Genomic DNA, 13,146 nt, shown 5'->3' with positions numbered 1-13,146 from the left:
GTCTTAGCAAAAGTAAGCAACTTAGGTGTGTAAGCAACTTGCCTGTAAAGTACGTTAAGGCGTTACTAACGCGTTACCTGCCTGTGTGCAGAGAAACTTAAAAATTAGCAACTACTTAGCCTAGTGTAAAAAAAAAAGCTAGTAGAGTATATTAATAAACTTTATATAAAAAGTTTATCTTTTTTAAGATAAATAATTTAAAATTTTATAATAAAAATAAGTAGTAAGTAAGCTAGTAAAAGCTAGGTTAATTAATTTATTAAAAGGCACTTTATTAACTTATTATCTTAATAGACATCTAGCATAGACACTGCGCGTAACAAAGCTAACTTAGCATTTAAGTACTTGCTATATTTTAAGCTTATACATAAAAAAATTAAGCAATATAGCATAGAACTACAGCATACCTATAATATAAATAAAAAGGGCTTTTTAATTAGAGTACTATTAAAAATAAAGCTAATTTTCTCTAGACAGTAGTATAAGTAAAGTATTAAGTAGCAGCTTATATAAAATAGTAATTATAAGTAAATTATAATAATAGCTTACATCTGCGCTAATAGTAGCTCTGTAACGATTCTCGTTCCATCTCGGGTCGCCCGGAACCCATCCGAAGGGTCCCCGTATCGGCTCCGACCCTGGCTCGACCCTGACTCGACCTGGCCCCGACTCTGCCCTGCCCTATTCGGGGGGAGCGCCTAAAATGGCAGCAGGAGCAAATTCGAATATATTTGAGACTCTATCGTCACTTGCATCACCTCCATCGAGCCGACCTACCTCGCCGCCGCCATTAAACACGTATACACACTAAACTGCTTCACTGTCACTGTCTTACCTATGCTAAACTAATTTACTATTATTGTCTAACATGTTGCAATCCTTCTAAACAATTTAGTCACGTCACACTACGTTCCTATCTACATAGAAATGCGTAGCTGCATCCCTAACGCAGCTAGCAACATGCGGCTTTATATACACAGAAGAGAATAAGGATTAAGAATATATATGTACCTACTTAATCTACAAAATAAAGATTATGTTACCTTATAAAGCTATAAAACTAAGCAATAAAGATCTGCTTAAGTTTTATAAGCAAGACTATTTATTAGCAGATATAATACTAGATTTTCTTAGCTACTAAGACATTAACACTACCTCTACTACTGTCCGAATAGTGATATTCGGGCGCCTGGTTGATAGTCACGTGGCTCGGATGCGCCCGGATCCCTGTGCACAGAGATCCGTGCGCAGAGTTTGGGACTATATTAACCCCTTTCCTTTGTATAATAGAAATAACAAGAAGCAATTAACACTAGTTACCTAACACCCCTATGTGATGTTTACACTGTGTAAACCTCTCTGTCTTGTATGCATTTACTAACACTAAGTGCTAGCTAGTAGAGAGTCTATTTAACACTAATTAGTAGTTTAAATACTGTAAAAAAGAAAGCTCTTTTTATACCTTTCTATTTAAAAGTTTATATATAAGAAGAATTTTTTTCTTTACTACTTTAACTATAAATTAGCAAGAGTAAAGATAGAGTCTAATTTACATATAAGTAGCTATAAATCTCTATTTAGTTACCTAAGCAAGAGTAAGAAACCTGTCTATATAATACTATTTAGAGGTATTATATAAATAGTAGTGCTTGTTTAACACTAGAAGGTCTATTTTATCTTTTTGCATAAGGCTGTTTAGAGGCAGCGTACAACAAGAAGTAAGACAGCGCGCAACAACGCATAATTAACTACTATAAAGCAATAAGCAACACTAGCTCTATCTATAACTAGCTAACATAACATATTAACATATAACTAATATATACCTTTTATAAGTATCTTAGCAAAGACCCTAGTAAAGTAGATAAATATTAAAAATTAAGTAAATAAGATTAAACTATTAGATAACATACTTAAAAAAAAGCTTAATTTATACATAGCTAACTTAATTATAGAACTCTGCACGTTAAGCGTAATAGATGTATGTACGCTTAAGAACTTTTAAAATAACTTTATAAAGTAAGAGTTTATACACTTTAAAAATCTTAGCTAACTATTTTTATAAAAACTAATTACTACTTTGCAGAATAAAAGCATTAGCTTTAAAAAGGATATAATAAAGGCTACTATACTATATAAACTTATAAAAGAAGAACACATATTTACTATCTTACTAAAGCATTATATAAAACTATTACTACTACTGCTAGTTTTAATATAATAGAGGATATCTTTATATAAATTACCTACAGACTTAATACTTTCTTTGTAATTAGTATAACTACCTTGCAATAGCTTACTGTATAAGAGCACAACTAGGCAGCTACATATTCCTGTAGCCACAGCTCCACATAAGATTCTCTAAAGCTTGTACCTACTGCATATAATTTAATTACTATACAATTTATACTAACTTTTACCTACATAAAATATTATAGCAGAGAACCTTGCGCCTAAGAAGGTTATATAATTTTAAAAGGCATAAAAGAAAAAGAACAACTACATAGAGCAACTATATAATATTCTAGCTAATAAGGCTATAGTATTTATTAAGCTCTGCTAACACCTTACTATTTTTAAGGTATTATACGCAAGCATCTTTCCTAATATCCTTAAAAGGCGCGCACACATGTTCTACTTTTATAATATTAGTCTAGAATAATTATAGAAGTTACTGTACAAGCAGCTTAGTAATTACTTTAATACTAACATAAACTATAACTAGTATTAAACAGATTAGACAATAATAAGCTTTATATAAAGTAAGTAAAAGAACTTTATAAAAACTTTATATAAAGCTTTTAAAGCTATAATTAATAAACTTACTTTTATATAAAAAGCTTTTAGTCTATAATTCTAAAGTAAGATACTACTTTACACTACTATTATATAAGCATGCTAAGGGCAACTTAAACTTAAACAAGTAATGTTCTTAATTAAGCCTATATATAAGGCACTATACAGTAACCTTTGTTTAGCACTTTAGGTTATAATTAATTAATAAAATAATGCATTTATAAATAAATTCTAAGATGTGTACTACACTAATAGGCAATATAGCTTACTACATACACATAGCTATTAACAACATAGAAGAAGCCTAAGAGGATATAAAGGATTATTTAGACTATAGTCCTTTACATAATTAAAGTAATGCTTTATTTATTATAAAGAAAAATGTTAGTTAATAAATTATCCTTATATAAATTAATTTTATGTAAAACGCTAATATATCTCTTTATATAAAGAATTCTATAACAAGACACTAACATGTAAGAAGGTAAATATATATATTTAAAAGTTTAAAAGTAAACTAAAGTAGAAAAAAAAAGTTGCATAATAACAATAACTTAAATTAAAAAAAAAGTAAAAAGATTATTAACTACTTTACTAATACTGCATTTCTCTACTACGCGACTGCAGAGGACATCTACAGCCTAGAACCTAAAGGATACGCAGAACAGTTTATCCTTAAAGATTAATACTGTATAGTATACTAAGGTAAACTATAGGATACTAGCGCAGTAAGAATCTCTACTATAAAAAAGTTACAACTTAAAGCATACCTGCAAGAATTCCTTTATATAAAAGTAGACTAAACACTAAAAAAGAAAAGTATTAGCTTTAAAAAATAAAAATTAATAAAATTAATTAGTACTATATAAATTACTAACCTAGTTAGTGTTACGGTCTATGGTTGGACCAGTGTAACTCCACCCAAGATGCTCCACAGTACGATGCGGTTGGAGCAGGACTCGTTTACAAGCCAACCGGAGGACACGGAGGCAGCGCAGCTGCCTGCCATTACGGAAGAATGCACTGTCCAATAGGAGGATAGGACGCAAATCCCACAAGTCTAAGAGAGCTTAGCAAGCTCTGCTTAGCAGTCTTATGTAAACTTGTCTAGCTTGCCTTAGCGCTCTAGCACATGTATATAGTTTCTATATTAAACAACTTTTAGAAAGCGTGTTTAATGTTTAGTTTATTTATTATATAGACTAAGTAGCATTTAGCTTTCTAAAGAGCTATAATACTATTTATATATCTTGCACTATATATACCTCTAACTCTGTCCTATAAGGACTGTTTAACCCTAGCCTCTCTACTGCTGCACATAGGGTAAACTACAATCTAGTCACTCTATATCACCCTCTATTAGCCTAATAGCCTGTACGTAGGACTGTACACCCTACTAGATTAGCCTCTTCTACCTGTCCTACTTATTCTCTAGGAATATTACTAGACCTAAGTGCTTTATAAAGTAAAGATTATAACATTAAACACTAACCCCTTTAAAAAGTATAGCAACCTTTTAACATAATTTAGATTCTAACATAGCCTACACTGTGCTATCTAGATCTACAGAAGTTTCTACCTAAAGTAAAGCTATCTTTATAGAATAGATTAACTTAATCTAGGACAACATTAAGAAACTTTAGTAGATTAGTAATAAAGTTAGTAAGTTACTAAAACTTAAATAAAAAATAAACAACCTTTACTAAAAAACTATAAATTTACAAAACCTTCTACCTTCTATTAACCCCTACAAGGCTACTACTTAAGCCTACTAGATACACAAACTATAAGTAGAGCTAGCTAAAGTTTAAAATATTTTAATAAATAGAGTAAGTGTTGCTACTAAAAAGGCCTTAAGACTAGCCCTTTTAAAGCCTTTTAAAGAATTATTAAAAGACCTTTAACTATTCTTTACTAGATGCTACCTCTACATGTAATATAATAAAAAAGCATTTTAAACTAACACAGAAATAATCTCCTAGATAAAATTACACTTAAAAGGCCCCCCTGCAATCTAGTTCTAACTCTACACTAATAATTAGATAGACTTTAGAGCTAATAGCGCACTACTTAACCCTAAAACTAAGGAAGTATTTAGTAGTGTTAAAAACTTTAAAGCAGCTTTATTAGCTATTTATAAAACTCTAGATAAAAAAAAAATTACAGCTAACTAACTAGACAATATAAGATAGGGCAGTAGGCTAGTCTAAAACTATGCAGCGCGTTTTAGGGAGTAAATAGCCATCTGCAGATAGAACAACTAGAAAGCCCTATGCTGCATGTTTTATAACAGACTAAATAATAAAGTAAAAAATAAGTTTATGCACATAGACTAACTAACTACTCTTAAAGAATATATTAAAAAAGCAATAACTTATAATAATTACTATAAAGAACGCAAAAGAGAAAAGAAATTAAAGAAAACTTTCTAAAAACTAAAGTTTATCTTTAAAAAAAAAAAGCTTTTATAATATAATAAAAAGCTAATAGACCTTAGTTATGCAAAGCATACATAAAGCCCCCTCTTTAAAAAGAGCTAAGTTTTAAGACATAATAAGCTGCCTTTAACAAAAAAATAATAAAAATAGCTAGAGGACAAGGCCTGCCTAAACTATAAAAAAGTAGGACATTTCTACTAAAATTACCTAGACTTCTAGAAGAGGGAGAATAAAAATACTACTATAATAATAAAAGCTATTACTGCTAAATATAGCCTTACAGATAAGAAAATATAAAAAAGACTAGACAATAGACTCTACTAGTAATATAAAGAAAACTACTCTTTAAACAACTGTCTTAAACTATATTAGAAGGTAGTTATTTAAAACTTTAACAGCCTTAATATAGTATTACAGGACCTTATAATTTTTAAAGAATATAAAAAAGAGACTTAGATCTAAGGATATATTATAAATATTTAAAAAAGAGAAGAATAGTTCCCCTTCTAAGACTAAACTTTTAGTACTTTAGTAAAAGAACTTTCCTAACAGTTTTAGAGATGCAGGTGCTAGAAGTGCAGGTTACAACATAACTATCTAAGCAACTGTATAGTCTTACTTTACTAAATAAACATTAGCAACAACTACTTAACATTTAATATTATATAAAAAATAGCTAAAGTTAAATACAACATTATAAATAAAAAAAAGTAATAGTAATTTTTTACTAAAATTAAAGATTAAAAGCTAGAGTAGCTAAGTAAACCTGCTAGGTTTAAAGTACTATAACTAGCGCCTAAAAAACCTAAGACACTACTTCTAAGCCTAGTAATCTCTAGAAAGGCTCTTGTAATACAACAGAATTACAGATAATGTGTCCTCTGCAGAAGCAGCACTTATAGCACAAACAGTTGCTAATAGAAAGAACACCCTGTATAGCTAGTATAAACAAAAGAATACCCTTAGTAGACTTAAAAAAGCCCCTTTAACATATTACATAGACCTAATAATTATCTATATCCCTAGTACTAATACACGCAATAGTATTACATTAAGCATTAGAACAACAAACATTAAGCAGGATAGTAGCCTACATAGGAAAGGAACTATAATAGTTGCCTATAGCAGGGAACAGCCTTAGCCTGTAAAACTATAAATTGCTACACTTATTAAACAGCTCTCCCTTATAAACAAGAAGGCTAGATAAAGTGTAATAAATAAAATAACTGTAAGTTCTACTATTTTTAGTAAAAAGCAGCAAGAAAAGAAGACTATCTAATGTTACATTACCTAGTTAAAGATTATAAATGTAAAGTAACTAACTGCTGTAATTAAAAACATTAAATCTATAAAAAAAAATATAAGTTTAATAATAACTTATAAGATATTAATCTTTATTCCCTTTTAAATAAAGAAGTTAAACATAATATATTAGCAGTAATTATAGTAGGGCAAGGGGCAGGACACAGCCTAACAACTACCTTTATGTATAAAGGATAGCCTAGACTAGCCCTTGTAGACAGCAGATGCACCTTTACTACTATAAATAAAGATTAAGTAGATAAGTAAGGTATACTATTTTATATAAAAAAAACCTATTTAAGGTAACTCTTACTAACGCCTTATTAATTAAGTATAGCAGAGGATAGATTAACCTAGAAACCTATAAAAAAGACTTTAAAACTTTAAACATAAAAGATTAAAGGTCTATAAATATACTTAAGTTAAAAGGTAAATATAATGTAATTTTAGGCTATAACTAGCTTAGAACATATAACCCTGCAATTAATTAAAGAACTATAACTATAAAAACTCCTAACAACCACGCACGCATAACCTAGTTAGCATGCTATGACAATAGATGCCTAGTCTACAAATAAGTAAAGCAGGGTAGCAGTTACTACTCTAAGAAAAGGAAGCTTTAAAAATTCCCTTACTAAGAGCTAAAAGCTTAGGTAATAAAAATAATAAAAAAAAAACTTAAAAAAGTATCCTATAAAAAAATTAAAAAAGATAAAGATGTAAAATAGATTAGCATTATATAAATCTAGAAAAAAAGTTGTATCCTACCTAAGTATAAAGACTATAAGGATATGTTTAAGACACTAGAGGACTTTAAAGAGCTACTACTACATTAGCCTTAAGATTACACTATTAACCTAATAAAAAATTACAACTTAAAAATGTATAAGCTCTGCCTCTTAACTAGGGCACAGAAGGAGGCCTTACAAGAATATGTTAATAAGATGTTAGTATAAGGCTACATTTAAGAAGGCTATAGCCCTGTAGCTTTAGCAGTAGTCTTTACTAAAAAAAAAAAGGAAAGATCTAAGTTTGTTAGAACTATAGAACCTTAAATAATAATATAATCTAAAATTAATTTCCTTTACTAATTATCTAAAATATTATAAACTAACTAAAAGGAACCTAGTACTTTACAAAGTTTAACATATAAAATAAATTTAATAAAATAAAGATATAGAAAGAAGATAAGTAGCTTACAGCGTTTAAGACTCTATAAGGACTCTATAAATTACTAGTAATGCTGTTTAGTCTAATAAACGCCCTAGCAACATTCTAGTAAATTATTAATACAGCCCTTAACCTCTATCTAGATGTCTTTACTCTAGTATATTTAAATAATGTCCTTATCTACTTAAAGGACACTCTAGAAGACTATGTATAAAAGGTACAAAAGGTCTTAAAACAGCTTAGGAAGTATAGACTTTACCTGCAGCTCTTTAAATGCAAGTTCTATGTTACTAAGACAGAATACTTAAAATTTATAATTAATAAAAAAGAAATAAAAATTAACTTAGCTAAAGTATAAAAGGTGCTTAAGTAGCTAGAACTAATAATAGTTAAAGAAGTAAAAGAGTTTTTAAGACTGTTAGGCTATGTTAGATAAATAATTAAAGACTATTTAAAAATTACTATACTATTAACAAACACTATAACTAAGGAGTAGGCAATAGCAAAGTTTGTCTAGACTCTAGAAATAAATAAAGCATTTATAATACTAAAATAAGCTATAATAGATAAACTAGTACTAAGAATGTACAACCTACAACTAGATATAAAGATCCACATAGACGCATCCCTTAGAGCTAGCAGAGCTGCGTTATACTAAAAGCAGGAAGATAGAAAATAGCACCTAGTCGCGTACTACTCTGCTAAGTTCTTAGGTCTAGAAGTAGGCTACAGTATACTTAACAAAGAGTTAAAAGCAATATTAAATGCTATAAGAGTATAGGCTATAAAGCTACATAAAATAGCAAAGCTATTTAACATTATAACTAACTATGTAAACTTAGTTATGTTTTTGTTAGTAAAGAAACTATTACTAATGCATGTAAAATAAGTAATAAAACTTGCACAGTTTAACTGCATTATTAAACACATACTTAGAGCATAAAACTAGTAAGCTAATGCCCTTAGCTAAAGACCTAATTACTTTAACAAAGAAAAAAAAGGAACTAGAGAGTTTATGCTTTTTAAAAAAACTAATAAAGAATAGATCTATAATAGGCCTTAACTTATAAAAGAATTCTACATGCTTATAGCTAGTAAGTAAAGATAAAAAAACTTAATTTAAGAATATTATAAATCTCTAATGTTTAGCCACCCTAGAATAGGCACCCTCTAGAAGAAGCTAAGGGCTGCTATACTATAACAAATACTAAAGGTAAAGCAGTTATGCATAGAGGTGCTTAGAGAATATAATACCTATAATAAAAACAACCTATAGAGGCATAAGGCCTATAAATACCTTTAACTAATTAAAGCACTAAAATTACTATAGATAATAATTATAATAGATTTTATTATAAAATTACTCCTGTCTAAAGAACTAGGGACAGATAGAATGTGTAACATAATTATAGTAGCCCTAGATAAAACTACTAAGTACCTATACACTTAGCCCTTAAAAAAAATAATAACAGCTAAAAAATTTATTTATAAATTAAAATAAAATATAATATTAGTATATAAATATCTTAAAATTATTATCTTTAACTAAAATAAACTATTTACTAGCAGCTTCTAGAAAGCAGTAATGTAACACCTTAGTATAGCATATAAGCTATTAACAGCTTACTACCTGCAGACAGATAGTTAAACTAAAAAAGTAAACGCAGAAGTAGAAAGGTACCTAAAGAAGTACATCTTTAACACTTAGAATAATTAGATAGAATAGCTTTTAATAGCGCAACTAGCTATTAACAGTGTAGAATTAGCTATAATAAAAGAAACACTATATAAGGCTAATTTTAGGTATAACTTATACTTTAAGCTACAAGGAAATTAACTTACAAACCTATAAAAATTAATTAATAGGCTAGCAGACTTATAATAAATTTATAAAAAGTTAGCTATAAAAGTAAGGTTTAGCAAAGAAGTAATAGAAAAGCATGTAAATAAGTTATAATAACTAGGACCTAAGATCTACCTAGAGGATTATGTGTATTTTAACACTAAAAACCTAAAGATACTAAGACCCTCTAGGAAGCTAGTAAAAAAAAAAATAAGACCTTATAAAGTTCTATAGACCTAATAAGATAACTGTAAGCTTAAGCTTTCTCTATATATAAGAATCTACCTATAGTTCTATATCTTTAAGTTAGAAAAAGCACTTAAAGAAATCCCTTTATCTACTTAAAAATAAAAAGACAAAGAAGCAGAATATAAAGTTAAACATATAGTAAGTAATTAAAAAAACTAAAAAAAGTTTTTAGTAAAATAAAAAGAATAGCTTACTAGTAAAAACATATAAAAACTAGCTAAGAACTTAAGAAACATGCAGCTGTTAGTATAAGAGTACCTTTAGGCTTATCTAAAAAAAACTAGCTAGGCAATAAGGCACTTATATTAAAAGAAATAGCTATGTTATTACTAGATAGCAGCAGCTTTTAGAGACAAGTCCTAGTTAACAATAGTTAAAAAAAAAATAACTCTCTACTTTAGCCTTATAAGCTTTTATTTTATCTAAGAAAAAATTTTTTTTTTCTAAATACTTTACATAATAAGCTTCTAATAAATTTAATAACTTTTAAATATAATCTTATTTAGAATGCTCTCTAGCCTTTGCCTTTAAAGTCTTCTAAACCTAACGCAACATTTTATTATTAAAATTCTACTTATAAGCTTTTATAGTAACTGCTTTTTATAAAAGCGCTTCTCTCTTCTTCTTAAGACGTTTCTAGGTAGTGTTAGACATAAAAGTGTTGCACCTGCTATTTTTTTTTACACACTTAACACACTTATCTAAAGACAAAGTTAGCACACAGGACAACTCTAATAATTAGCAAGCGCTATAGGGCCTTATCTTTGTCTAGTAAAAAGGATTAAAATAGAAAATAATATAAGGATAATAAGATAAACAGGACTAACAAGCTATTTAGCATAAAAAGAATAGATATTAAGAATGCCTTTTAGTAGGTAAGTACTAACATTATAAATAAGCTCTTACTAACGCAGTTGTGTGAGCAGAGCAGCAAGGACGCTGCTAGAAAGGAGGGGCAGCGTGTTACAGTCTATAGTTAGACTAGTGTAACTCCACCTAAGATGCTCTACAGTACAATGCAGTTAAAGCAGGACTTGTTTACAAGCTAACTAAAGGACACAGAGGCAGCGTAGCTGCCTGCTATTACAGAAGAATGCACTGTCTAATAAGAGGATAGGACGTAAATTCTATAAGTCTAAGAAAGCTTAGCAAGCTCTGCTTAGCAGGCTTATGTAAACTTATCTAGCTCACCTTAGCGCCCTAGCATATATATATAGTTTCTATATTAAACAACCTTTAAAAGGCGTGTTTAATGTTTAGTTTATTTATTATATAGACTAAGTAGCATTTAGCTTTTTAAAGAGCTGTAATACTATTTATATATCTTACACTATATATACCTCTAACTTTGTTCTATAAGGACTGTTTAACCCTAGCCTCCCTACTGCCGCACATAGGGCAAACTATGATCTGGTCACTCTATATCACCCTCTATTAGCCTAATAGCCTGTACGTAGGACTGTACACCCTACCGGATTAGCCCCTTCTACCCGTCCTACTCATCCCCTAGGAATATCACCAGACCTGAGTGCTTCACGAAGCAAGGATTGTAACAGTTAGTAATATAATGTATTACATCTTAGACACCCTAACACTGTTCCTACTGTCTCTAGCAGACGTAGACTAAATAGGTGTGTACTTTAACAACGTGCAGAATGTAATTATATAAAGCAATAGAAATACTATCTTAGTTATATAAAAATAAAGTTATTTATTCTTTAATATATAAAAGAAAAAATTAATGTTTTTTTTTACTAAACATAAACTTTAATAACTACATAGAAGATTTAGCTATCCTTATATAAAATAACTTTACATAATGCTTAAAAACACTAGACATAACATTAATTCTTTTATACTTAAAAAGATTAAAAAGTTCTGCTACATGTATTAGCTACATAACTTAGCACTATAAAAATTTAAGTTTATAATTAAGGACAACTTACACTTTAACTATAAGATAGTAATTAATGTTATATAAATTAGTAACTAAGACATACTACATATAATTAATATAAATACATTATTCTAAGCAGCAACCTTTTTAAAATTAATGTTTGCACAAGATACCTAGAACGCGCTTTATAAGTGTTAGATTAACACATACTAAGGCCTACTTAATTATATTGTACATAACTTTAGTATAAACTTTATATCTAAAAACTTCTAGAATTACGCAAAGATTATAGAAGCAACATGTTAACAGATGCTAGTAGAGGCCTATTAGACTCTAGGGAAGATTAAGCGCGCGCACGTACTACTGCAACATGTGTACAATATCCTCTATGCAGAATTAGATAATTATACAAATAATAAGTTAGTGTTATAGATAGCTGTTAAAGCTCTAAATAATATAGTAAAACTAAACAGTCTTATACCTACATTACTTATGTTTAAAACATACCTAAGAATTAACATAGATTTTACACTATCCTCTAATATTATTACGCAAGCTAACACTGTATAAAAGGTAATAAAAATGCTTTAAAGCAAAAAAGTAAAAGTTAATATTAATTATGTAATTAATACTTAAAATAGCCTAACTTTATATAAAGTACTAAATCTCTTACTTAGTTTTAAAGTAAAAATATAGTAAAAGAAAAAGAAATAAACAAAACTGCACATAGTAAAAAGAATTAAGGCCCTAGATGTTATTATTAAGATAGAGAACAGTCTAGTAAAACTCTACTGCACATAAGTTATGCTATATTATTGTATAAAAGATAAGGATAAACCTGCATAAGAATTGCTAGATCTAGACAAACTAGCCCTAGTACAAAGGGATCCTCTACAGGCATAAAAGAGAGGTTGCCTACGCAAGCAACTAACCCTAGTTAATAGACTACATAAAACAGCCCCTTAAGCAGTATTAGATTTATTATATAAACTAGAACTAGAACCACAGCTAGCTAAAAAAGGCTAAGGGAGACTATATAAAAATTTATAAGCTACAACATTTCTAACTTAAAAGAAAAAGGAAGACTACGCGCTAGCAATTAAGCTCTGTGTAGATAGTGTAATTACAACACCTAGAAGACTATTTAAAGAATTAGACTATACAGAAATAAAGAGTCTAATTATAAGTAGCATGTTTAAAGTACTTTTATATAATTTATTAATTTATAAGAGACAGATCTTTAACCTTTAACTTATATATAAAGTTAAAGGGAAATTAATAAAACTATATAAAAAGTTATAACTTATGTTTATAAGATATTTAGATAAAGAGAAAAAGAAGATCCTTACATAGTCTTCTATAATTTAGAAAATAAGTTAGAGGTTAATCCTAGCTATTAGCCTATTACTAATAGCTTTATATAACATGTACTATAAACTATGTAATATTAC

The 13,146-nt window shown here is 28.8% G+C and overlaps 1 protein-coding gene across 1 annotated transcript; it reads left to right on the top strand.

Annotated features, from left to right (window-relative positions):
* Positions 1 to 294: 294 nt before the first annotated feature.
* On the top strand, positions 295 to 480 carry BDR25DRAFT_241692 (uncharacterized protein; the record flags this gene model as incomplete). Its single annotated transcript, XM_033685756.1, has 1 exon — positions 295 to 480. A coding segment is annotated over one exon (186 nt), but the record flags the coding sequence as incomplete, so codon positions are not given.
* Positions 481 to 13,146: the final 12,666 nt, after the last annotated feature.

This window comes from Lindgomyces ingoldianus (genome assembly GCF_010093535.1).
Source record: "Lindgomyces ingoldianus strain ATCC 200398 unplaced genomic scaffold BDR25scaffold_43, whole genome shotgun sequence".
Lineage (NCBI taxonomy): Eukaryota > Fungi > Ascomycota > Dothideomycetes > Pleosporales > Lindgomycetaceae > Lindgomyces > Lindgomyces ingoldianus.
Note: the sequence above shows the minus strand (reverse complement) of the source record. Positions and strands in the feature narration are given on the sequence as shown.